Source organism: Ornithorhynchus anatinus, chromosome 11 (assembly GCF_004115215.2).
Source record: "Ornithorhynchus anatinus isolate Pmale09 chromosome 11, mOrnAna1.pri.v4, whole genome shotgun sequence".
In the NCBI taxonomy this organism is placed as follows: Eukaryota; Metazoa; Chordata; class Mammalia; order Monotremata; family Ornithorhynchidae; genus Ornithorhynchus; species Ornithorhynchus anatinus.
The window spans coordinates 42,153,099-42,176,941 of record NC_041738.1 but is presented as its reverse complement, the minus strand read 5'-3'; the positions used below and the strand labels follow the sequence as shown (position 1 = coordinate 42,176,941).

Here is a 23,843-nt window from a genome sequence, read left to right as displayed (position 1 = left end):
CGTTGTGGGGAGGGGAGTTGCTGAGGACTCTCTTCCCAGCCCTTCCACCTCAGGTCCTGCAGGTGGGAAGGGGACGTGGGGCCGGTGAGAGCAGAGGTGCGGCCGAGTGGACGGAGGTGCCACTGTCCACTCAGAGGGAGATATGCCTGCCCCAACCATGCCAGAAGGAATGATTCTTCAGGCACAGAAGTACCCAGGAAGAAGCAAGGGTCAGAAGTGAGAGGTCGAGGGCCAGTACCACCTCACAGAGTGATCTGCGGAGCTCTAGGGGCAGAGACCACGCTCCACACGAAGGACACACCTCTAGTATGGCCCCGTATTCCAGGCCGATGACCAGTCCAAGACGGCCAAATCCACTCTGGCCCAAGGCTCCAAAAGCGAGATAAGACCTACTGCGACCTGTGATGTTCCAAGGCAGAACACCTGGACTCCAGCTCTCTCCCACAGCCCTGAGCTTGTGGCAAGCTGAGTGCGCTTCTCTCCCTGGCAGAGCTAGGATGCCCTGACAAACAACCGGTGACTGACAAAGGCTCTCCATGCCCAAAACTCATTAGAAAGAAGAATGGGACTGGCCCTGGTGGACCAAATTGACACTCACCAGCTTTTCTCCAGATTTCTTCTGGCATATAACCGGACAGTGGTCGGGGCACAAACTCACGGTGAGTGTCTAAAACCAAGAAGGAAAGTAACCAACTAAAAACACTGTAGCCAAGTTTCCTTTAGAAAAATAGCATCTCGTTGATCGGGGCAACCCTGATGAGATTCCGGTGCCCAGTGTCGAAGCATGTGGAGTTTCTACCCCGGTAATTATAGTCCAGCACAGGATATGCAGGAGGAGCTCCTTGGGGTGTTGGGGGGTCATCTTTGTGATTGAGCCTCAGGCAGTATTTTAGACATAATAATAATAATAACAACAATAATAATAATAACAATGGTATTTACTGAATGCTTACTATGTGCGAGGAACCATACTACCGATGGGAGAGATACAAGCAAATCAGGTTGGGCACAGTCTCTATCCCTTGAGGGGCTCACGGTCTTAATCTTCATTTTACAGATGCGGTAACTGAGGCACAGAGAAATGATATGCCCAAGCTCAAACAGCAGACAAATGGCAGAGCCGGGATTAGAACCCATGACCTCCTGACTCACAGGCCCGAGCTCTATCTACTATGCCATGCTGCTTTTCTAACCAACAAGGGGGCCTCTTTGAGGTGCCAACAACTGAGACCGGGCGCTGGCCATGCTGGAAGGGATTTCCCATAAATGGGGAAATGGGGATGGCACTGATCGATTCCCAGAACCTGCCCTGTAAAAGGGGAAGGCCTCAGGACAGGGCCTGGCCCTTCAGAGACCCTTCCTAAATCCAGATGGACCTGTAGGGAAGTGGGGGGCTCCGTCCCTAATGGTTTTTGTCATTGGACTCCCAGTTCCCATGAGCCTTCCCTCTAGATCCCCTCCCCTCTCCCAGTACCTAGCTGGGGAGTGTCGGAGTTGGAGGAGCTGTTGTGGGGACGGGGTGGGGCGGAGATGGGGGCCTTCTTCATGTCCTCGGCATCACTATAGCGCCGGATCCAGTGATTAAGCTCTTCCCGGTCGGCCTCCTGGCAGCGGCGCAGCACGGTGAGGGAGCGCCGAGTCTTCTCCACCATGTCCATGATGCAGTTCAGGAGCTGTGAGGCCCCGGAGAAGGCAGAGATGAGGAAGGAGGACGGAGGACCCAGAGGAATACGAGGGATGAGGAGAAAGGAGATGGAGGAGAAGGGAGGACTCTTCTCCCACTCTCTTTTTGAAGGCCTCCCTCGCTGGGGCCATCGCTGCTCAAGGTCACAGAGACTCCCCTACCCCAAGCCCAAACCCCAAGCTACTGGCGGGTGGACATCAGAGGTAGGGAATTTTCTGAGGCTAGTGGGCCCCTTTACTCGTCCCCTGATGGGGCTGCCGGGTGCCTACCCGACTCAACTGCCTGTCTCTGCAGCTCCTCTCCAAACCACCTTCTCTGCTGGCAGAAGAGCCCCCTAAGAGCCCACTTGGCTCTGGGTAGTCACTTCTTAGCCACTGGCCCTGGAGGGGTGGTCAACATCAGATATGGGAGTCCAGGAGATGTGTTTGCTGGTCCTTCCCCACTCCCGTACCCCTCACCCTGGCACTAAGCCCCACTCCCGACCCATGCCCGTAGCGCAGGGACCGGAGACGTACATTGTTGAGGTGCTTCCACTCCTCCGCCCACTCTCGGTCTGTGAGTCTGTGGTCTATCACTTCTTCTTGCCGCGAGCCATGCACAGCTGGAAGAGAAGGGGTCAGAGGCAGTGAAAATGGGAGGCTGGGCTCTCAGGGCCGAGCGGAACCCCACAGCGCAGGCCGCTGGAAGCCACAGCAATCTCCTGCTTCTGCTCCAGGACCTGGGATGTGGGTGCCTGTCTGCCTGCCTCTCTCTCAGACAGGAGTAGGAGCGCTGCTTGCTTTGAAATGAACAGAGACTGTGGCACGGTGTATCAGAACTGGGAATGGACCCTTTCTCTAATGCTCACCTTCTCTCCTCTCCTGCTAACCTCCTCACTGTAACTCAATCTCATCTACCTGGCCACTGACCTCTTGCCCATGTCCTGCTTCTGGCCTGGAATCCCCTCCCTCCTCCTATCCAATGTACGTAAAAATAATAATCATTACGGTATTTGTTAAGTGCTTGCTGTGTGCCGAGCACTATTCTAAGTTTTGGGGTAGATACAAGATAATCAGATTGGATACAGCCCCTGTCCCACATGGGAGCCACGGTCTTAATCCCCATTTTACAGATGAGGTAACCGAGACACAGAGAAGTTAAGTGACTTGTCCAAGATCACACAGTAGACAAGTGGAGGAGCTGGGATTAGGATCCACATTCTCTAGACTCCCAAGCCTGTGCTCTTGCTACTAGGCCATGCTGCTTCCCCTCCACTCCAAAGCCTTATTGAAGGCATATCTCCTCCAAGAGACCTTCCCTAAGCTCTCTTTTCCTCTTCTCCCATTCTCTTCTGTGTTGCTCGGACCTGCTCCCTCTATTCATCCCTTCACCACCACCCCCAATCCCACAGTACTTATGTACATATCTATAATTTATATTTTTATTTATAATAATGCCTGTCTCCCCCTCTAGACTGTAAGCTCCTTGTGGGCAGGGAATGTGTCTGTTTATTGTTGTATGGTACTCTCCCAAGGGCTCAGTACAGTGCTTTGCACACAGTAGGCATTCAATAAATATGGTTGAATGAATGAATGAATGGAGGAAGGAATCTGGCCTTCCTAGGGCCTCTTGTGCCTGACATCCCACCACGGATGGAGCATCTGGTCTTGGGGAGCCCTAAGGACTTTTCCAGGCTCCCTGTCCTCTTTTCACTCTTCCGGGCGGTCAGGGGGGCCAGGGGCCGGCAGAGCAGCACAGTTCTAGCCGGATACTCTGTCATCTCGCTTGCGTCCCTGGGAACTCGAGCCAGCATGGCAACCAGGAGAGTGGCTGGAATCCGCGGGGACAGCTGGCATTTATTTTTGCATTAGCAAGAGCTGGTGGGAATTAGCACCTGCCTGACCCTGTGCTTCGAGGAGCCAGACACCATCACCTGTCGCTAAGGCCTGGCCCTCTGAGGCCCACCGTCCCTCCAGAAATATGTCCTCCCCACCAGCTTCTCCTGCTTTCACAAAGGAGGAGAGCCAGGAACCAGACTCAGACACCCTCTCCTGCACTCTAATCTTGTTGGATGTCCCAGGACCTTGTTGGACGCCTTGTTCCTCACTCACATCACCCCGGCTCCCCAAACCGGGACCCAAGGCAGCATCCCCGACAGCCACCCCACATCCCTACCTGCGTTGGGGGGCAGCTCCCAAACCACTGAGACCTGTCTGACTCTGGCACTTTTCCCTTTACCGCACACTTTTCCTCCGTGGCTCTAGAACTGCTTCTGGAAGATGCTGAGCTGGAGGAAGGTGAAACGAGAACAGTCCCAACCCTCAGTCCTGCTCCGAGCTCCGAGCTGTGGAGCAGCAACTCACAGCTCACTACGAGAGAGGCACTTGGAAGTAAAGGAATTTCTGTGAGCCGACCCGAGTCACGTGCGGCCCAGGGCCACCCCCACTGGCCAGCCAGAATTTCCCTGAGCCCCCAGAGACCTTCAGAGCTACGGGTTCCCAGTCCCTCGAGCCCCAGAGAAGCCCAAATTCCGGCTGTAGCTTCTGTTCCATCCCAGCTAGACTTTGAGATCTTTCCTCATTTTTGTGGCTTCTTGCGGCTCCCTCCGACTAGTCTCTCATCGATTCCTTGATAACCCCTCCATCTGACCCAGAATTCCCACCCGGCACCCTCCTCCTTCATTCCCGCTGCCCGGGCTCATCTCTGCTCTCAGGCCCCGCTCCCCTTGCCCGGGCACCAAGTCATTATCCATCCTTCTCCCTCCTCCGTCACCACTCAGTTCTTCTGGGAGCCACCTAAATCGGGGACCTCCAAACCCCCCCCCCCCCAACAATGAGCAGCCCACCCACAGTTGCCCCCACCGGAACCCCTCAGCGAGGTAGCCGGGTGCCCTCACTCACCGGCTTGTCGATGGCGTTCCCGCAGTTCGCGGGGGTCCGGGTGGCGGTAAGGGTCCCGGTAGTGGTGTGCCATGGCCATGTCCTCGAGGCGGTAGTGCTGGGGTGGGGGCGGGGTGGGGTGGGGCAGCCCGTTGGGCTGATGGTTCAGCCCATTGCTGGGGCTGTACCTCTGGGCCGGACTCATGGTGCAAGGCCGTTTGCTGAGGTGTTCAGGATGCAGCGGGTCTCGGTCCAACCCGTTCTCTTTGGTCCTGTCCAGGGGTGGGAGGAGGAAAGGAAAAGAGGTGTGAGCCCTGGTGAGGATGCTACCTGGGGGCGAGGGGGCAGGGCCCAGGGCAGATACCGACAGAGTGGGCGGGTTTGGCAGAGGGAACGGATGAGCCCCTCTCCTCCCATCATTCCTGGGACAGGTATTCTCAGTCCCGCTACTTGGGAAGTGGCTGAATTTTCCAGAAACGCTCCGCGGAGGGCGGAGGAAATGGGGGCGGCCATGGCGTGAGTGAGATTCAGCCCCCACGGCACGGCCACGGCCACAGCGGGGCCACGGGGGGCCAGCCCACCACGGCAGCGCAGCAACTGGATATCTAGACTGCCCCCTGAAAAGACCCTGAATGTGGGGACTGGGCTGGCCCAGGAGACTGGGGTTGGGATTGGGGATACCAGGCCTCAGGTAAGCCCTGCTCACAGCCAGGAATCCCCTTTCCTTACAGGAGATCCCCTTTCCTTACAGCCCCACGGGCATCAGTGTGTTCACCTGGACTGGCAGAGGGGACCCGGGCCGAACCCTGAGCGGGAAGCATCCGCAAACCGGCGGAGAAAGAGTGGCACGGTCGGTCCCGTCTCTAAACCGCCACGGCAGAGCCGTGGGGTGGGCACACCTGTAGATGTGCCAGGCCACAGTCCAGGCCGCCCAGGGGAACGGCCGTCAGGGTCCAGGCCTGCAGAATATTGCTGCATCTCACCCTCCTGGCTCCTCCGGTCACGGGCCGGGGTTTCCTGGCTGGGCTCCAGCCCCTCGGGAGCCGCCCTGCTTGGAGGAGATGCCCAGCAGAGGGTGCTCTAAGTCCTAAAGCAGCCTTGCAGATTAGGGGGGGGCAAAAATATACCGGCCCACCCCACCTGCAAGGCTACTACGGCGGTCCTTCCTGGGGAGCAAAATCAACCCTCGCGGCCATTCCGCCCGGATCCCGTCTCAATCCGTGGCCGGCCGATATGAATACGGAAAGTGTCTACCGGGGAAGAACTCCAATCGGAGCATTTCCCCACTGCCCCCTTCCCATCAAGTAGTAGAATGTGTTCAGCTCGTACCTGTCTGGTGTCCTCCTCTTGCCATTCTCATTGACTTCCAGCAGAAGCTCGGAGGAGTCGATCGGAGAAGAGGCATTGGCATCTAGCAGGAGCTGCTCGTGTTGGGCCAGGTACTGGGCCGGGGTCTGCTTGGCCAGGCGGGCACAGTGGAGGAGCTCTCGCTGCAGCAAGGGCAGGTTGGCCTGGGTCGGGGGAGAGAAAGGGAAAGAGAAGTGAGGGGAGGGTGTGTCCCGATGGGTGCTGCCAGAGGTCTGGGACCCCTGGGGCACCTCGAGCCCTATTGGGATCGGACCCACTCCGGTCCCTGGATCCCTTCCATCAGTGATATTTCAATCCATCAACGGTATTTATTGACTGCTTACTATGCACAGAGCACTGTACTAAATTCTTGGGAGAATACGATACAAAATAGTTGTATCAAGAAGCATCATCGCCTAGGGGAAAGAACACAGGGCCTGGGAGTCAGAGGATTTGGGTTCCAATCCCGGGTCCACCCACTTGTCTGCTGGGCGATCTCGGACAAATCACTTCACTTCTCTGTGCCTCACTAACCTCAACTGTAAAATGGGGATTAAGATGGTTAGCCCTATGTGGGACAGGGCCTGTGTCTAACCCGATTATCTTGTATCTACCCCAGTGCTTAGTACAGTGCCTGGGACACAGTAAGCGTTTAAATGCCACAATTATTATCATTATCCTTCTTAATAACAAATAGCACAATTATTAGAGTCGGTAGACACATTCTACCTGATCTCTCTCCCTAATCCAGTCTCACATCTCCTCCTGCCTTCATGACATCTCTACTTGGATGTCCTCCCGTCACTTCAAACTTAACAAGTCCAAAACAGAGCTCCTTATCTTCCCACCCAAACCCTGTCGTCCCCCTGAATTTCCTGTCACTGTAGACTACCACCAACCTTCCTGGCTCGCAAGCCCATAACCTTGGCATTATCCTTGACTTCTCTCTGTCATTTGACCCACGCATTCAATCTGTCATCCAATCCTCCCACCTTCATGACATCGCTAAAATCCACCCTCTCCACTCCATCCCGACTGCTACCACGTCATTACAATCCCTCATCCTATCCCTCCTGGATTACTGCAGCGGCCTCCTTGCTGACCTCCCAGCCTCCTCCCTCTCCCCAATCCAGTCCATACTTCACTCGGATGCCTGGATCATTTTTCTACCCAAACCTTCAGGACATGTCACTCCCCTTCTCAAAAAACTCCAGTGGTTGCCCATTCACATCTGCATCAAACAAAAACTCCTCACCTTTAAACCACTTTAACCCACTTGCCCCCTCCTACCTCACCTCGCTTCTCTCCTTCTGCAACCCATCCCACCCACTTTGCTCCTTCTCACTTTGCCTCCGTCCCGGCTGTCTCACTGCCGACCCCTAGCCCACGTCCTGCTCTGGCCTTGGGATGCCCTCCCTCATATTTGACAATTACTCTCTCCCCCTTCAAAGCCTTATCAAAGGCATGTCTCTTCCAAGAGGCCTTCCCGGACTAAGCCCCACTTTTCCTCATCTCCCACTCCCTTCTGATTCGGCCTGACTTGCTCCCTTCGCTCTTTCCCCCTCCCAGCCCCACAGCACTTATGTACATATTTGTAATTTTATTTCTTTCTATTGATGTCTGTCTCCCCACCTCTAGACTGTAAGCTCACTGTGGGCAGGGAATGTGACTGTTTATTGTTGTAGTGTACTTTCCCAAGCGCTTAGTACAGTGCTCTGCACACGGTAAACGCTCAATATATACGACTGAATGAATGAATATTCTCTGTCTTTGAGAAGCTTACAGTCTCCTACCCTGCTTCTCAAGATGACCTGGGGCTGGAATGAACCCACAGGGCCCCCTTTGCTCCAGTTTAGCATTTAGGGGCTGGGTGGAGTTGGAGAAACCCCTAGAGGGTGTGGAGAGGATCAGGGCATATTTGCTGAGGCCTTTACCCCAGGCCATTCCACTGGCCATTCCAGCTGAGCTGGAAACAGAACTCCAGATTAGACGGTAAATTCTTTGTGAGCAGGGGTCCTGTGTTTAGCTTCTGTTGCACTTTTCCGAACATTTAGTACCATAGGTTTTATTCAGTAGGCACTCAAAAAATACAGTTTCTACTATTATTACTACTCCTAAGCGGGGGCTGATCTCGCCGGCTCCAACTCTCAACAGCGGCCTCTAGATCTATGGCCAGGCCCATTATCTGGTTATATCATTATCTGGCTGTATTTCCCACCATGTCCCAGGACATTTGCTTGGATCTGAAAACTTCTCCTGGGAACATGATTATCTGAGAAGTTGGGAAAACATGAGAGAGAGAGAGAGAAAGAGAGCAAGCAGGGAAAAGACTAAGGGAAACCAAACTCTGCCTTCCTGGGATTGGGGGAATGGCTGGATTCCCCGGTATTCTGGGGAGGCTTTGCGAACCCCAACTTGTGATCTGAGAGGCTTAAATAAGAGACCTCTCCCCTCCACTAGTAGGGGCCCAACACATCCATCCACTGCTTGGGAGGTGAGGCTCCTGAATCAGGCTGCCCCTCGACTCAAAAAGGACCCCAGTACCAGATGCCCTGCGCTGTCCCATAAACAGCAAAGATCCACACGCTTCCCCGTTCCCCGTCCATCTGATGGTAGAGGCCCTCAACCCCCAGCTCTGAAAAATGACCCATAATCTCCGAAAGCAAGAGTTCCCCTCTGCCCCCCAGCTCACTGTTCCGACAGTGACCTAAACGGATCCCGCCCTTTCCCCCGGGGGTCCCCGCTGGAGTCTGTGCCAGGGAAGGCGAGGGCAGAGGGGCAGCCGCCAGGGGAGCCGGAGCCGGCTGGGCAGGACGACGCTCGGAAAAGTCAGTGGTTTGTAAGTATTTATAAATAAATAAATTCCCCAGCCAGTCCTCACTTTTTCATAGTGTTCCAAAGCTGCGAGACCAGCCCAGCCCCCACCCGCTCCCCATAAGAGCATTCAGAGCAGAAACCATTCACTGGCAAAATGCATTTTTGTCAAGCTGCTCTCCCCGCCAGCCCTGTTTTTCTATTTAGATAGCTGAAAGCCAGCCAAACCTCCATCTGTTGAACATGTTAAGAGTGTGAGCTGAGGAAATGTGGGGCTGCAGATTTGAGGTCGGCAAACATCCTTCTCCCTCCTCCTCCCCAGCCGTTCCTCCTCCCCCATTGCCATTAAGAAGGAGGAGGTAGAATAATCATAATAATAATGAAAATAAAAAAGAGAGAGCGTACGGGAAACAAACTGGGGCCGGCTGGTTGTAGTTAGGATAATGAAAAGCATCTGGATCCCTAGCTAGAAACAGCTGGAACCAGGGTGCCAGCGTGAAGCTGGGGAATAGTGTAAAGTGATTTTTCTGGCTCCAGGAAGGCCAAACTCAATTCAACAACGTGTTAATGAGACGGGCTTGGAGTTGGATGAGCCGAGGACTCTCAAAGCAGGGTAGGAAACCCAGGGTCAGCAGGGGGCAAGTACAAGTAAGACCAGAGTGAGGCTCTAGGTCCAGGGCCTCTGGCTTGGTAGCCCCATCTCCCGTGAGGGTAGCCTTCTGGGGAAGGCAGAGACGGACCCTCTAGCTCTGCCTGAAGGGAGTCCCCAGAGAGAGGGCAAAAGTCCACCCACTGCTGGCCACTCTGTGGGGAGAGCAGGAGCCATCCAGACTGGGTTCAGGAGGACAGAAAGAGGAGGCGTCATCTTCCTTAGATGGTAGAGACACCCTCTCTCACCCTCAGGCTCTACCCCAGCTGGAGATTCTAGCCCTACCTACCCCGTGAGGATGGAGGAGCTGGGTTACCCCTCAGCAGAGCCCCAAAGCCACGTGACCGAGCAAGCGGGAGCCCAGTACCGAGCCACCCCACAATGCTGTCTGCTGGGGGAAAATGGCTTTTTTCACCAACTGTCCCAAGCGAGAGGGGGAAGTGGTCATTGCCAGCTAGTGGGTGGAGGGGTGGGGGGAAGAAACCTGGGCCTGAAAGCTCAACACAGCCATTTAGGCTGAAGATGGAAAGTTGGATGAAAATTCCAAGGAGGGAAAGGTCCATGACGACCCTGCCACTGGGCTCTCTGGCAGCACTCAGACATAGCAGCCTTCTGGGCCGGTGGTTTTAAAGCCCTGCTGCTGGGACGTGGGCCAGTCCTTCTGCCTGGGGACCCTTCATGCCCTCTGCTGCCAGGACCCCCTTCCTTTATGACCCTCCCACTCACCCTCCCCCCATCCAATGCCCACGCAAAGTCATTTCCACTACACTCTCACATCGATCACCTCCTTCTGGCCTCCCATTACTCTCTCTAGACAGGGAACTTCTCGTATGCAAGGAACGTATCCATCAACTCTACCAGACTGTTCCCTTCCAAGCACGCAGTAGAGTGCTCGGAACACAGTAAGCGTTCACTAAATGCCACCGATCGACTGATCGTCTATTAGACCGCAAGCTTCTTGAGGGCAGGGATCACGTCTACCAACTCTACCGTATTGTACTCTGCCAAGTGCTCAGTACAGTGCTCTGCAAACAGTAAGCACTCAACAGATTCCACCGAGAGATCGGTCTTGCCAAGGCAGATCTCGTCCCACACTGCAGGAAGGAAACAGGCTCAAGAAGTTCAGTTTCTCATCCAGGTCATCCGGCGAGTCAAGGGCCGGTCTCAGGCCTTCCGACTCCCAACCTGGGTCGCCTCCCATTAGACTCAGCTGCCTCCCCCAGCCGGCCGCCTGGGTGGGCTACTCCTGCTTGCGACCTTTTTTCTGCCCAACCGGGGAGGGAGGAAGCAGTAGTGGAACTCCGGGCGGGGGAGTCCTCATGCTGACTTCTGGCTGCCCTGGGAGAGTTGAAATGGGACTGGGGCTTGGGAGGACTCTACAGCCTAAACTGCTGGGGTGGAAAATGAGAAAAAAAAAGAGAAATGAAGATGCAAAGGTTGTTTTCTCCCCTTCTCCTCCACTCCGCTGATAAACAACGGCAGCTGAAGCCAGGCCCAGAACATCTGCTGTAAATATTTGATTTGACAGAAACGCTTGCATGCGGTGTGTGTCCCCAAAGATGGAGAGCAGGCAGACTCAGCATTAAGTCAGAAGAAGGAGAAGAGGAAAGGAAGGAGAAGGGGAAAGAGAAGAAGAAAAAGGAGAAGAAAACGGGAAGGGCTTCCATGAATTGTAAATGATTGCCAGATGGGCCTAAACCCTCCTGTAATTGCAAACAGCTCCAAACATCTTTTCTTGGGAGCACGCTCAAGGCGGAGGAGAGTGGGCGTGTGCGTAGGCAGAATGTTTCAATAGGTTCAAGAAGAGCTTGGAAAATTCATGGAGGAGAGGACCAGAATGGGTTATTAGAGGGAAACTTATGGTGCATTAGAGGCATATTTAAGGACATTATACCGCATATTCAAGACCGTGAGTCTATAAGGCAAGGAGGACAACTCTCCCCCGTACTACCTCTGGGCATCCTTTGTTGTCCCTGTGGGACAGGATTTTCAGCTGAATGGTCCATCGGTCTGGCCGGGCTGAGTTTGCTTATGCTCCCGTGGGCCAGAAGGAAGAATGGGAGAATCCATGTGTGTGCCTCGCAGGGGTGGCTTCTGGGCAACAGCGAGATGGAGATGGGTGGGAAGAGGGGCAGGACTAAAAAGATCTTGGAGCAGCTTCTGGAAATCCTGCCTGGGAGTCATGACCAGAACAGAGCCAGAGAAAGCAACCAGGAAGTGGGCTGCCTTGAGCGAGGATGGGGAAGGGACCTCATCCCCTCGGAACCCAGGCAGAGAGAACACAAGTCTGTGGTACCCGGGTTCACCACCCAACGGAACCACAGATATGAAGGCCCTGGCTCTACCTCAACTTCCCTGGATGGGACAGGATTACTCTCCCCGGCTTCAAAGCCTTATTGAAGGCGTACCTCCCCCAAGAGGCCTTCCCTGATTAAGCCCATCTGCTCCCATTACCTTCTGCGTCACCCTGACTTGCTCCCTTTATTCATCACCCCTCCCAGCTCCACAGCGCTATGTACATATGTGTTATTTATTTACTCATATTAAGGTCTGTCTCCCCCTGAAGACTGTAACCTTGTAATGGGCAGGCAACATGTCTATTATATTGTACTCTCCCATGTGAGTGGCACAGTGCTCTGCCCCCAGTGAGTGCTCAATAAATACGACTGAATGAATGCTTACATTCTTTGTGCCCGTGCCCCTTGCCTGGGGTATGTGCAGACAGTCGTTGTGGAGATAAGGGTCAGGAGTGAGAAAAGTGAAAGAATTTGAGGACAACAAACAAGTCAGATGAGTGTAAGTGATCCTGGAGGGGAGGGGGAGTCCCCCCACCCCTCTCCCCCCATCCCTCTGTTTTGCCTGCCATTTTCAGGAACGACACTAGAGTGCAGGGGCAGGACAGGGAGGGCTGTAGGAGACGCAGATCATTTTGGGGACAGTCAGGGGCACGATCCCTTCACGTCTCCACGGGCTCGCTGTTTCAGGCCGGAGGGCACCTCCAGCAACCACTCAATAAATGATATTTACTGAGCGCATACTGTGTGCAGAACCTGCCCTGAGAGCTTGGGAGAGTACTGACCATCAGAGTTGGTAGACTCGTTCCCTGCCCGCCAGGAGTTTTCTTGGTTACTCCCAGAGACAGGGGCTGGGGTGGGAGGAGCAACTAGACTCTATCCGTGCTCAGCGCAGAAGCGGCGGAACCTTACCTTCAGGAAGGGAATGACGAATGGACGCAGAGGGAAATTGGTGGCTTCCTGAAGCTTGGAATGGAACTCCTCAATGGTCAGGGTGGAATTCTGAGGAGAAGGAAAGAAACAAAACAAAACCCACCTAATTAAATCAAGAAGAGACCATCTGGGGACTGAGCGCAGAACAGCCTCAAGGTAAGTACTGGCACTGCTTTCCAGCTGCAGCGGATGGCAAACGCCCATACAACACGCACACACACGAATACTCACGTCCACAGCCACAACTCTGCCTACAGACACTTACGGCCCACCTCCCCTTTACTCCTTCAGAGGCAGAGACAGGACTCAGGGGTTACCGGTAGATCCCAAATTGGATTCTAGCCACGACTTTTGTTCAAGGTCCCCGCCTCCTGCTGGCGGCCAGACCCTATTTGGGTTCGGATGGGTGGCTCTTCCTCCCCCCTTCCAAGAGGCCCCGACCCCGGCTTACCACGAGCCCCAGCACCAAGCTACGGACCCGCTCCCCAATCTCGGGCGAGATGTCATTTCCAAACTGCTGTAGGGTAGTGAGGAAGCGCTTGAGCTTGCTGAGCTGCCGGGCGCCGCAGGCCGGCGGGAGCTGCTGGTTGGACAGCGAGGCCGTGGAGGAGGTGGCCGGGCCGTTGCTGAACCCGTTGGGGGTGGATGGGGCTCCATTGATGGCTGTCGGGGAATGGCTGCTCCCATTCATCACTGAAGCGAGAGAAGACAGCTGGTGAGCGGGGGGCCGGATGGCAAGGGACGACGGGGGAGCCAGAGTGGGGAGGGTTCCTTTTCCCCATGCCGGAAACCATTCCTATGGCGACCCTCGGCTGCCGCCGATTTGAGATTACCCCGCCTCGGCCACGCAAAGCCCCCGTCCTGAAGATTCAGGGTGAAATCAGTGTGGCTCAGTGGAAAGAGGACGGGCTTTGGAGTCAGAGGTCACGAGTTCAAATCCCAGCTCTTCCACTTGTCAGCTGTGTGACTGTGGGCAAGTCACTTAACTTCTCTGTGCCTCAGTTACCTTATCTGTAAAATGGGGATTAAGACTGTGAGCCCCACGTGGGACATCCTGATTCCCGTGTCTACCCCAGCGCTTAGAACAGTGCTTGGCACATAGTAAGCGCTTAACAAATACCAGCATTATTATTATTATTATTAAATGCACAGATTGGAGCAGGTGGGTCCCCGGGGCCTACGTTCCCTTGTGGCAAGAGAGGAGCCAGCATTTACGGATGCACAACCCGCAATCACCACGCTGCCCGACCTCGCCCTGACTTCAGTCCCGTGCCGGTCTTCATCACCACACTGCCGGCGGTACTGGGAGAGACACGCCAGATCTCACACGCAACGGGGCCAGGCGGTGAGCGGCGGACACTGGTAAGGCTACGCTTGCCTAGCTGCCAGGATCGTCTCAGTGTAACCCCACCTTCTGTGCAAGGGGCAAAAAGACACATGCTTGAGGTACAGGGCACTTGAGGTGGCAGGGGGTACAATCCCCGTAGCACAGTAACACCCTCTCTGGGTGCTGAGCCTGCTGCTGTATAGCTGGCAAGGGGTGCGCTAAAAAACCCCAAAACCCTGTGGGCGGGAGAGTGTGTAACAGTAGGGGGCATGACCGCGGCAGGGAGGGGGTGCAGGACGCCATTTGCCTCATCAGTCTCTACCCCTGGCTCTCAGCACGCCCCCGCCCAGATGAGTGGCAGGGCTAAAAACAGCGCCCGAGGGTGTGCCGCCCGCACTTAAATGCCCTGCTGATTTCTGCCCACTCCTCTTGGGAATTCCAAATCCCCAGAGCAAGTCTAGCCTGGCTTTGCCTCCTGGCTGAAGACTGGGAGACCAGGGGGGTGGGCCGGGGGGGCAACAAGGCTTCTATTTCCTGGGGAGCCGGACACTGGTTCCTCCGGGGATAGCGAACCAGCTCTGGCTCTCCGATTCCCCCAGGACTCCTCTCGGGTCACGACCTCACTCGGTGCCCAGTGCGTATTTGTTGTGGATGACGATGACGACAGCGATGAACCACGGTGGCCAGTGTTTAGTCAATTAAACCACCTGCCCATCGACCACTTAAACAACCCCCGGTCACTCGGCAGGCCCTCCCCGGCCGGAGGCCACTTCCTCGGTTTCCTGTATCTTGTTCCCAGATTCCCAAACTCTGTAGGACCCGCTGGGTACGGACGGGTTTTTCTAAACTGCATTCAAGTGCCGGCTTTCGGCGTCCCCTCCCCGGAGCCTGGAAGTTGAGAGTTATCGTTGAAGTCAATCATCCGGGAGCCGCCCCTTTGGAAAGAAGCGGGGGAAGTTGAGCAGAGGGATGGACTTGGCTGGGAAGCCCCAGAGGGCAGCTCCTTCACCCTCCGCCCCGTACGCCCTTCTTTCCCACCGTCACCACAAAAGCCGCAGCCAGCCCCATCCCCGGCAGGCAGAAGCGGTGACCCACGGGGTGGACCCGAATATAAGCATGACTAGAAGATCAGCGCTCCACCCCAGGGGCAGTGAAGATAGCAGTTGAGACTTATCCGTTCCCATGCCCGGCCCACTGACTCCAGCACCCTGGGGAAGAGCAGGAGGGCAAGCCCTAGCCTCATTTCCCTGTTCGGTCCCTAGAATGGCCCTGCAGTAAGTACTTACTGACGGACTGATGGAAGTTTGGGCGTTCTGGATCTGGTCCCTAGGAGGCAAGGGAAATGGCGGGGAGGCTGGAGGGTCGAGGGTGTGGTGGAGGCAGGGGTAGATGGGGTGGGACAGAGGCCGGGACTAAGCATGTGGACCGGGTTGTTGTAGCTAACAGGTGGCCGAGAGCAGATCGAAAAGTCAGGGAAACCGGGGTCTCGAGCTCCCTCCCATCGAGATTCAGAATGGGCTGAAGTTCTCTGAATCCCACTCGAGGCCCTCTGATCTACAGGGCCGTGTTCTCTCGCCCGGCCGCTCCTTCAAGCCTCTGACCGCCTGGAAAGCACCCTCCACTGCCTATCTTCCCTGTGGACTCTGGCTGCCCCAACCCAGGCCATTCCAGGGGGACCTCCAACCACCTGGTCCTGAGGTCAGGGCCGACCGCTCACAAGGGGTCAAATTCCTCCAGGCCACAGGATACGGTGGTTTCTGTTGGGGTTTGGTGTCTTTTTTACTCCCGGTGTTTGAGGAAGACATCGTATTTGGTGTGTAGGAGGGTGTGCTTTCTTTTCTCTTTGATTCTAATGCCTTTGCGGGCAGAAACCGTATCTCTTAGTTTAATTCGAGAGAGTGCTTTCGGGACCAGTGCTCTGCGTGCCCAAGGGCAGGATGAAATCAACAATGTGACGATGAGTCTGACTATAGGTACCGGGGATTGATCAAAGTCCTCCACTTCTGCTCTACCCCACCAGGAATTGAACCTGCACCTGATTTTCACCCAAATCTGAAAAACGTGTGTGTGCCGGGAGATACCGGCTGAGTTCTGAGTTCCTCCTGGGGAGAGATGGAGAAGGGCAAGAGAAGCAGCGCTTCCTTACCCACTGACCGGGCCCGAACATTAAGGGCTGAATTTGACATCCCAGACAGCTTTCTCGGCACCAGGCCTTTATCCCGGAAATCCCGACTGATCGGGGGTGGGGCTCAGAAGTTTTGACCCCAGGTGCTCTAACCCTGCCTTCCACTGAAGACTCTCCCTGCATGGTCAGAGTAGCGGAACTGAAAAAAAAAATCAACAGAGGATACGGTTTGGGCAGTGACCGCAGCCTCGCCCAGCATCAGCAACGATGGATGCTGGGAGAGTAGATAATACCAGCTTTCTACTAGAAACTGGCCAGTTTCTTAGAGAAGTGGGGCTAAGAACACAGAAGTGGAGGCATTTGCAAGCTGGGTGGAACTTGTTTTCAAGACGAGGGATCCAAAGCCCTAGCCCGCCTGGTTTTTGTTAACTAGAGGTCCCACGGCCTGCTTTCTAAGAGTTTCCTGTCCTTAAGTGGGGCAGGCCTGGTCAGAACAATGCTTGTGTGGTCTAAAACACTTTGTCCCAGCAGCATCTGTGCAGTGTTTGCAACTGAGAGCCGTCTCTTCCCCTGCTTGAGAAGACAGTCTCAAAGAACGTGCCGAAGCTGCCCTGAATATTCATTTCACATGCATGGATTTGTTAAGAAGGGGGCACCTCCATTTCAAGTTCCAACCTTGCAGAGGTTCCCAGAGAGAACAAATCCACAGAACTCAGTTAAGGAAAAGGTCTACTAGTATACCCAGTGCCCTCCCCAGCCCTCAACGCTCCCTCTCCACCCACCCAAGAGGACAGTCTCCAAAGCTTTTTTCCCCTGGAGCCATCATAAAGCGATCAGAAAGTCCCATTGCCGACTGAGCCGTTTGCTCTCTCTGACCCCCTACGATTCACACGAAGGCAGCAGCAGCAGCAGCAGCCCAGGGAGATACCGACAACAGCAAGAGTCATCCGGCGAAAATACAGCCCTGGGCACCAAGCTTGGGGTGAGGGTGCCCCCACTCCAGGCCCGAGATCCTAGGGGCGGCCCCCTGCTCTGGTGCACAAAAGCAGACATTCTCATGAATTTCGAGAAGCCTGAGCATCCAGACCACCCTCTCCCTTAGCGCCGCCTCTCCCCTCCTCTCCCTCCTCCCCCCCGCACCCCTCTGCTCTGGGTCACCCTGGGCTCTGGGCCGCTCAGGGCACCTCAGAAGACCCCCGCCCCAGAGCCGGCCCCACATCTGCCTCGACTGGGAAGAAGAACCTCGCTTCAGCACCGCACCTGGGCACCGTTCCTCCCTTGCGCTGTCGCTTACTAACCTCGCCCGCCGGGTTTGGGTCGTCTCGGAAGCCAGCAGCCCTGCCTCTCCCGTGTATTCTCAGGCTTGCTCTCGCTCCCACTCGCTCTCTCGCTCGCTCTAGCTGCAGGGCAATATCAGCAACTTGCTAAAGAGACGCCGAAAATAACCACATGGCCACAACTGCTTTTATTCCAGTGACAGGTGTGTTACTAAGTTAGACTCCGCACATGTCCCTGGCTGAAAGTTTGTGAACACAAGCTCGCATCCTCGTTACTCTCCCAGTACCTCCCGGGCCCTGGAGTTAAAGCAAAAGGGGAGCAGATCGGAGACAATGAAACCCCAAAAGACGCCTCGTCAGTTTGGTCAGTCTTAAGGGTTTTATGGATCTTCACTGGCTCCCACTTGGAAGAGGCTGTCATTGAGCCGCTCTTCCCTTTATCTCTCTGGTCTCAGGTCTCAGAGAGTGACCTGGACAGGAAAGCCTGCTCCCTCCCTCCATCCCACTCTCTCACACTCTCAGAAGTCTCTTCCCTCCCAGCCACGGGAAAGAAAAATAAAAAAAGTATACACCTTACAGAAAAGCCCAACAAGTCAACCTAAGCATCCTTCCTTCCCACCCCCGACTCAAACATCTTTGTAAGGTCTCCTGCTCATTTCCAAGATGGAAGGAAAGGAACTCCAGCTTGGCCAGGGAAAATGCACCTTGCCATTCTTTATATCCTGTCCTATGCCCTGGAAAGCCCATGCCCAGGTCCCTGTTGTCCCTGAGGACGTTCCCCGACAAAGATTTAGGCTTTCCTGGCAGTGTCTCGTGGAGGGGAAGGGATATTTTCCCTGTAGCCCTATCTCTGGGGCCGAGGGAAGATGTGGTTGGGTTCCCTCGTTCGTGCTAGTGTATGTTTTGTTATTTTACTTACAAAGACAGACCATAGACCATTTCAAGCAGCCATGAAAACGGCCATGAGGCAGAAACGTCGGAGGCCCATCTTCTCGATCTGTAAGCAAAATAAAAAAACAGACGCTATCAGGAGAGGTGAGGGAGGGGGCCGTGGGGATGGAAGGGTGGAGGGAAGGCTTGGGCTGGTGTGGCGGGACTGGGTCCCTCCCCAATCTGCCTTTTTGGAAACGCCATGCTGGACATCAGAAGAGGAGAGTGGGTTCTGCCAGTGAGGTGGAGGGCGGTGGCAGTGACCTGCACCCTTCCACCTCCACCTGACCGGCCGCTACCAAACTCTTGTCTGGTTTCACTGGGAAGGGTCATAGAGAAGCCAACTGGGGAAGCTTTCTCTCCCAGCTAGATGCTCCCTAATGTAAGGGGACTCCCAAGACCCCCACCACACAGGGACTGGAGTCTGGAACAGGCTCGTCCTTCGAAGGCCAATCAACCGATCGGTGGTATTTGAGTGCTAATGTGCACAGCACTGTACTAAGCGTTTGGGTGAGCACAAAACAAAGAAGTAGGTATAGTCAGATGATCCCTGTGCTCAAGGAGCTTGCAGACTAAAGGGAGAGCCAGACATTAAAATCAATCACAGGTGGATGTATCCATAAGTGCTGTGGGATTGGAGGAAGGGTGAGTATCAAAGTGCTTCAGGAAACAGACCCAAGTGAATAGGTGACATAAAAGTGAGGGGCAAGGAAGAGAAGGGGAAGCTAGTTGGGAAAGGCCTCTTGGAAGAGGTGCGATTTTAGTAGAGCTTTGAAGGTGGGGAGAGAGGTGATCTGTTGGATATGAAGGGGGAGGGAGAACCAAGCCAGAGGGCAGTCGTAGGCAAGGGATTGGTGGCGAGAAAGATGAAATGGCGAGAAAGATGAGACTGAAGTACAGTGAGGAGGTTGGTGTTAGAGGGGTGAAGTGTGTGGGTTGGGTTGTAGTAGGAGATCAAGAGGGTAAGGGAGGAGGGGGTGAGATGATTGAGTGCTTTAAACCCAATGGTAAGGAGTTTCTGCTAGATGCACAGACGGATGGACAACCGCTCGAGGTTTTTGAGGACAAGGGAGATGTGGAGTGAGCAGATTTTTAGAAAAATGATCCATGCAGCAGAGCAGAATATGAGAGTTTTATTCTGAGGATTGACTGGATGCTGAAATTTTGTAAGAGAGAAAAGTTGAAGAGTTTGGGGGTACAAATCGAAAGCATCCTCTGGGGGGGGGGGGAAGATGGCGGCTCTGGCATTGGAAGGGAAATGTTTCCTCGCTCGGTATCCCCAGGGGCTGCTCCCCAGGGGCTGCTCTCAGTCACTCACCAAAGATAACTGAATGCACTCCATGTGTGTCCTGCCCAGGGCTCACCCTCCAGACTCCAGCTATCCACCCAACCCCAAACCCAGATTCTGAAAGTGGAAATCCATTTCTCTCTCCTCCTCACCCCACAGAGGGAAGCTCAACCCATGGTTTCTCTTTGACCTAGAGCTTGTCTGCCTTGTAAGGTATAAGCAAATTGAGGTCCCTGATGAGCAGAGTTTGGCAGTCAAGATGAAATTATGAGGCTGAAACCACAGTTTCACATTCAAACCATCAGTTTCAGGCTCTGGAGTTCTGATGCATATGGTTGTCTGGGGTCCAAACCAAAGCCAAGCCCACCGAGCACATCCTTCCTCACCCAAGTTATTCATCCTTGGGATGGTGGAGGGTTATAGAGCTTGCTGTTGTCCAAGCCCCAAAATAGCTAATCCATTGGACTTTTAGAGTTCCAAATGGTTTTAAAGAAGAAATCTCTGAGGAAGGCCGTGGTTGGTGTTAAAGGGAATTGCTAACATTCACTAGAACCGAGAGAAAAAAAGTAACCACATCATAAAAAAAATCCCTCATTTTTCTTGCATAACCTTTAAGCACTTGAAATTCAGCCAGCATATTATCTCCAGTAATGAATGGGTTTAAGGGTGAAAGACCAGGAAATACACATGGCCGAATAGGAAAAGCACACACACACACACACACACACACGCACAGTCAGAATTTAAGAGCCACCACATCTGTTCCAAAGCCCAGATTAAAAGTAAAACCCATCAGATCACAGATGATCAGGGCCCAATTCCTAATTAAGGAACATCTGCTCCCAAACCAACACTCGTACTAGCTTAGAGGAGAGGAAAGGAATTGAGTTGCAAGGGGGCAGAAAGAAAAAAAAGAAAAAAAGCCAAATACAACACCTTTGGGGTTCTGGGGCAAGTTTTTGCAAGGGAGTTCTTGCTTTTGTCTCTTTTTTTTGGGACAGAAGATGAATCAGATCTCATAGCTACATGGACACTGGAGACTAATTTTGTTTTCACATGTAACCAGCAAGAAGCCATTGCATTAGGTCATGAGCAGAGATGCCCTTAGTTTTAGCTTATTTGTCCATGATGGAGCACGTGTGGGAGGTACTGGAACCAATCCTTCTCATTATGACACTATCTTCATACAGGAGGTACATCCAGAATTTTCCTTAAGAAGGAAAACTCTCTTTCTCTCTCTCTCTCTCCACACGCACAGACCTCAAACAGACTTTGAAAACCCATAAAAACCAACAGATATTCCACTTGCTTGTCAGCACTTAACCTGAACTCGAACTCCAAAAATAAAAAATAGGGGAATAGGCACACTCAGAAGGTAGAGAACACATGGTTGAATGAGGGCCAGTCATGGTCTCCAAAGGTATAGAAGACAGAGCTCAGCTCAGGGGGACCTGGGAACATGATCTTCTGTATCCACGAGGCCATCCCAGTAATGTGAAACAATTTAATTGGCCACTTGGACTGTTTTCTTGAACTGATCCAGCTGTTTGTTTGTGAAGCACATTCAATAGAACTGTCCTTCAGCTACCTAGCTAAACCCTCAGATCACCAATCCAGAATCTGGGGAGGAGAAAGAGGCAGACATTTTCCCAGCCATTGATTATACATCAAAGGTCTGAGCCCATAATGCCCACACACCCACCAGGCTCCCTATCTACAAAGCAGAAACAAATCCTGGCAAATCAGTGGAAGATTTGCTATGTGTTCAACATTGGGAATTTCCCTGGCTAAGACAGGCCCCTACCAATCTCAGGTGCAGGGAGAGGTGAGATAATCTTGAATCTCCCTTTGCAAATCCCTTTCAGAAGCAGGTCTAGTCTAGTGAAAAATCACTCGATGCTGGGAGGCAGGACAGCTGAGCTAATAATAATAATTACGGTACTTGTTAAGCGCTTACTATGTGCCAAGCACTGTTTTAAGTGCTGGGGTAGATATAAGCTAATTAAGTTGGACACAGTCCCCGTCCCACATGGGCCTCAGAGACTTAATCCCCATTTGACAAATAAGGTAACTGAGGCCCAGAGAAGTTAAGTGACCTTTCCAAGGTGACAGAGCAGACGAGTGGCAGAGCCAGGATTAGAACCTAGGTCCCTGTGACTCCCAGGTCCATGCTCTATTCACTAAGCCATGCTGCTTCTCCAGACACAGTTCCAACATTCATTTGGGGCTCAGGTTCTCTCTCCATACAGGCGATGATAATAATAACATCTACGGGATCCAGGTAGAAGAGTTGGGAAGACAAATGACAAAATAGGTGTGAAAGCATTTTGAATTGTGCTACATACAAGAAACTGTTCCACAATTATCAACGTTGCAGAAAAGCAAAATCTCCCCCCCACCCCGCCCCGGCCCCATATGGCAGACAGCCAGGTTTGGTTGGGCTCAAATGCCGACAGAATCTTCCTCCTCCCCTGGGCTAGTATTCCTCGTGGACTGTGTAGTTGCTATCCACTGTTGGTCAGGTCACCGTGGGGCCACGGCTAAGGCTCCCAGAGGGCATCTCAGGAGGGACATTGTTCACATCCTGCACCCAGTAAGAGGCTCTGGACCCTGCAGTCAATCTAGCCTCCTGGGACACCCCCTTCATCTCTAACGTTCTGGGGAGAGCCCTCCTTTGGGCACCTGTGCCTCACGCACTCTGGACCACCTTGCCCCGGTGGGGGGTCGGGGAGGAATTCTGTGACAGAGCTTGCTTTGCACATACGCAGGAGGCTGAAGACACTGACCAGGCCAGGCCGCGCCAGGCCACAGCTCCACACAGCCAATGCCGTCTCCCACCCCATTCTGCCGCTGGGCTGTTTCAGAGCAGGCCGGGGGCCGTTCCATTCGGGGACAACGTCCAATCCGAAAGGTGGGCTGCTAGCTGGAAAAGCCGTAGATCTGGACAACCACGTTTTGCAAAAAGAAAAAAAAAGTTCTTGGGGACGCCAGCCGAAGGAGCTTTGAAGGAGGCAGTCTGGCCCCTTTCCGCAGCACCTGGAGGGCGGTGAGAGGCTGGGGCGGGGGGTGAGGAGGAGCAGCTCACCCTCCGTGGGGTCTTAAATCCCTCGTTCTCCAAACCGCATAATTTCTCCCTTGAAATAAATGAATTCGCAGAACACGAGCGCCGCTGCAGGCGTGTCCGAATGGTTCCGCGTGCCCAGGGACAGAAAGGAAAACTGCCGCTCGTGCACCAACTCGGAACATGAGCCTTGCTGGATCGACCCCGGTGGAATGGATTTTTAACCCCTCACGGGCCCACCCCTTTCCCGATCTAGTTTTGCATCCCTCAGGCCTGGCGGCTCAGGGGTCCACGAAGCGGCCTGCTACTCACTTGTGTTTGGCGTGAAGGAAGGGTGGCGTGAGGCTCCCTGGGTGACGGCTGGAGGTGGGGGTGGCATGCTGGGTGGGGTGGAGCGGGATTGCGTCTTCACTTCGGCCGGCGAGTCGGGCATCGTGGCTGCCTTCTTCTCTGCACTGTCTGCCGGGGGAAGGGAGCGGGGTTGAGGATGAGGAAGACACAGAAAAGGGAAGGGAAGGGAGGAATGCGAATGAGAACTATATACCAGAAATAATCAATCCTCTTTTTCCCCAGGCAACTAACCAAGTCACCACAGAAAATGGCCAACAGGTGGAAGTCTCCCCTGTCAGCACTGCCACTGGAATCACCTGGAGAAAGTCTCTTCTTGCAAATCCCAAGCTTGCCTGCTTATGAAGCTGATGAAGGAGATGGGACCATCAGCCTCCTTAATGAACACCCCTTGGCTTGGGGCTAAACAGTGAGCATCAGGTGGATCCCCCCTATCTGCTGACACTCTCAGGCTGTTGGACCTGAGCCCCAGATAAGAGCTCTGGGAGTTAGACCTAAGGGTTTTTTGAGAAAGCCTGTGGCTCTGCGGGTGATCTATCAAGGCCAAAGATTCCTGCCTATGTCCTCCGACGCTAGCTTTTTTGAGCAGTTTTGGAGAGGTTAAGTGAGGAACAGGAATATGCAAAGAAAGCAAACATTGGCATGAATGTGACTAACTTGGGCTTGGTAATAGTCCCTCTCCCACTTGTTCTAGATTGGGAAAGTTTTTATACTATGTGAGCAGAAAAGAAAGTTAACCCTATTGCCTTTTGCTGCCTGCTTAGCATCACAGGGGAAGGGACATCTCTCGGGCTTTTTCTCGAGGCTGGCCCACGGCCCCTCTTCCCAGAGGAAGAGTCGGTCCACCACTGGACCCGGACCCAGGACACTGCGGTATGTGGATGGACTCTTGAGGGAACTTCTTTGCC

The 23,843-nt window shown here is 53.9% G+C and overlaps 1 protein-coding gene across 5 annotated transcripts in view; it reads right to left on the bottom strand.

The window, feature by feature from the left end:
- CBFA2T3 (CBFA2/RUNX1 partner transcriptional co-repressor 3) overlaps positions 1-23,843 on the bottom strand; it is a 78,781-nt gene that overhangs the window by 9,933 nt on the left and 45,005 nt on the right. For 2 of the 5 annotated variants that reach the window (XM_029074981.1, XM_039913451.1), the window contains exons 2-11: positions 22,900-23,046; positions 18,228-18,305; positions 17,330-17,431; positions 13,031-13,272; positions 12,559-12,648; positions 5,872-6,053; positions 4,564-4,814; positions 2,200-2,285; positions 1,475-1,673; positions 599-667 (exon numbers count right to left, since the gene is read on the bottom strand). In XM_029074981.1, the coding sequence (XP_028930814.1) occupies positions 599-667; positions 1,475-1,673; positions 2,200-2,285; positions 4,564-4,814; positions 5,872-6,053; positions 12,559-12,648; positions 13,031-13,272; positions 17,330-17,431; positions 18,228-18,305; positions 22,900-23,020 (1,420 nt within the window). In that variant the 5' untranslated portion in view covers positions 23,021-23,046. The remainder of the gene's footprint in view (positions 1-598; positions 668-1,474; positions 1,674-2,199; positions 2,286-4,563; positions 4,815-5,871; positions 6,054-12,558; positions 12,649-13,030; positions 13,273-17,329; positions 17,432-18,227; positions 18,306-22,899; positions 23,047-23,843) is intronic. The other 3 variants (XM_039913454.1, XM_039913452.1, XM_039913453.1) reach the window with 2 other exon arrangements.